Genomic DNA, 1,283 nt, shown 5'->3' on the forward strand with positions numbered 1-1,283 from the left:
TGGTGCGGGAGACGGTGGGCGCGGCGAAGGCGGAGGGCGGCGTGCGCCTGGGAGGGAGGGGGTGGGGGTGCGACCAGGGCAAGGCGCGGTCGCCGACGCGCGTGTGGGCCCCGGGGCGGGGCACCTCGGGGTGTGTGTGAGGATGTGTTGTGATGATGTGAGGTGTGTGTGTGTGTGTTTTTATTATGGGTTGTGGAAGACTTGCGGCGGGACGGGCGGCTGGCGGCGTGCCTGTGATTCCATCAACTCCGGATGCCCGCCGATGCGTCAGGGAGCGGGCGGTGGTCGGCGACTTTTGTTGTGGTCGGCGACTTTTGTTGTGGTCGGCGACTTTTGTTGTGGTCGGCGACTTTGTTGTGTCGGGCGTGTGGCATGCGTGTGGCATGCGCTATTGGCGATGCTGGCGGGGCCGTGAGCGGCGGTTTTGTCGAGCCGCTCCCGCCGCCCCGCTCTCCCGGCCTCTCAGGGCCGTCTCTAACGAAGAGTTGGGTGTGCTAGCACGCGGCATTTGTGTACAAGTTGTAGTGTAGGCGACATTTGTCGAAAGAGTCTAGATAGAGTCGAAAGAAATGACGTGCTTTTGCACACAGCCAATCCGCCGCGCCAACACGCCGCCGCCTGACAGTGTCAGCCCTGAATACGGCCGCCCGCGATAAGGCGGTGTCACCACGGCAAAAATTTACGCCGCCTACAGCAAAGCAGCCTACAGCAAAGCAGCCTACGCACCGCGCTACACAGCAAAGCAAACCACCCTACAACTTGTACAGCACACCAGACTCCCCTCCTCGCGCCCCGTAAATTTCCGTTGCGGTACCCTTGAATCGTCGACCTTTATTGTAACTTGTAGTTACAATACAATAAGCGGTACCGTTCAAAGGTACTGTACCGGTACAGTACGCCACCCGCCCCGCGCGTAGCCCAGAAGGCTACAGATAACACCCGCCCGCCCGCCCGCCCGCACAGCTGTTTACAAGTTACATACTGTATCTTGACCACTATGGCAACGCGCCGCGTTGCCGAGCTTCCGCGCCAACGCCGCGCCACCCCGGCGGCCGCCCGCCGCCCCGCCTTCGCCGCAACTCCCCGTTACCCCGTCCGCCCGCGTCGTGCCGTGTCAAACTGCCGTGCCGCCGCCAGTGTCCGCCCCCTCCACTGCCGAACCACCCGCCTCCCAACTGAAACCGCCACTGCCGGAGCACCCACTTGCAACTGAAACCTCCAACCACCACCACCACCGCCCGATGGCTAAGGCATTCATGTGTGTTTGGTTGGCTTAGTATTTT

At 62.2% G+C, this 1,283-nt stretch overlaps 1 protein-coding gene; it reads left to right on the forward strand.

Annotated features, from left to right (window-relative positions):
• Window positions 1-185: 185 nt before the first annotated feature.
• On the forward strand, window positions 186-594 carry CHC_T00001982001 (hypothetical protein). XM_005712874.1 is given in 2 exon segments: window positions 186-530; window positions 531-594. 1 exon segment carries the CDS (start codon window positions 186-188, stop codon window positions 528-530), a length of 345 nt encoding a protein of 114 aa, XP_005712931.1. The 3' UTR covers window positions 531-594.
• The last annotated feature ends 689 nt before the right edge of the window (window positions 595-1,283 follow it).

Source organism: Chondrus crispus, genomic scaffold (assembly GCF_000350225.1).
Source record: "Chondrus crispus Stackhouse genomic scaffold, scaffold_120, whole genome shotgun sequence".
Taxonomy (NCBI): domain Eukaryota; phylum Rhodophyta; class Florideophyceae; order Gigartinales; family Gigartinaceae; genus Chondrus; species Chondrus crispus.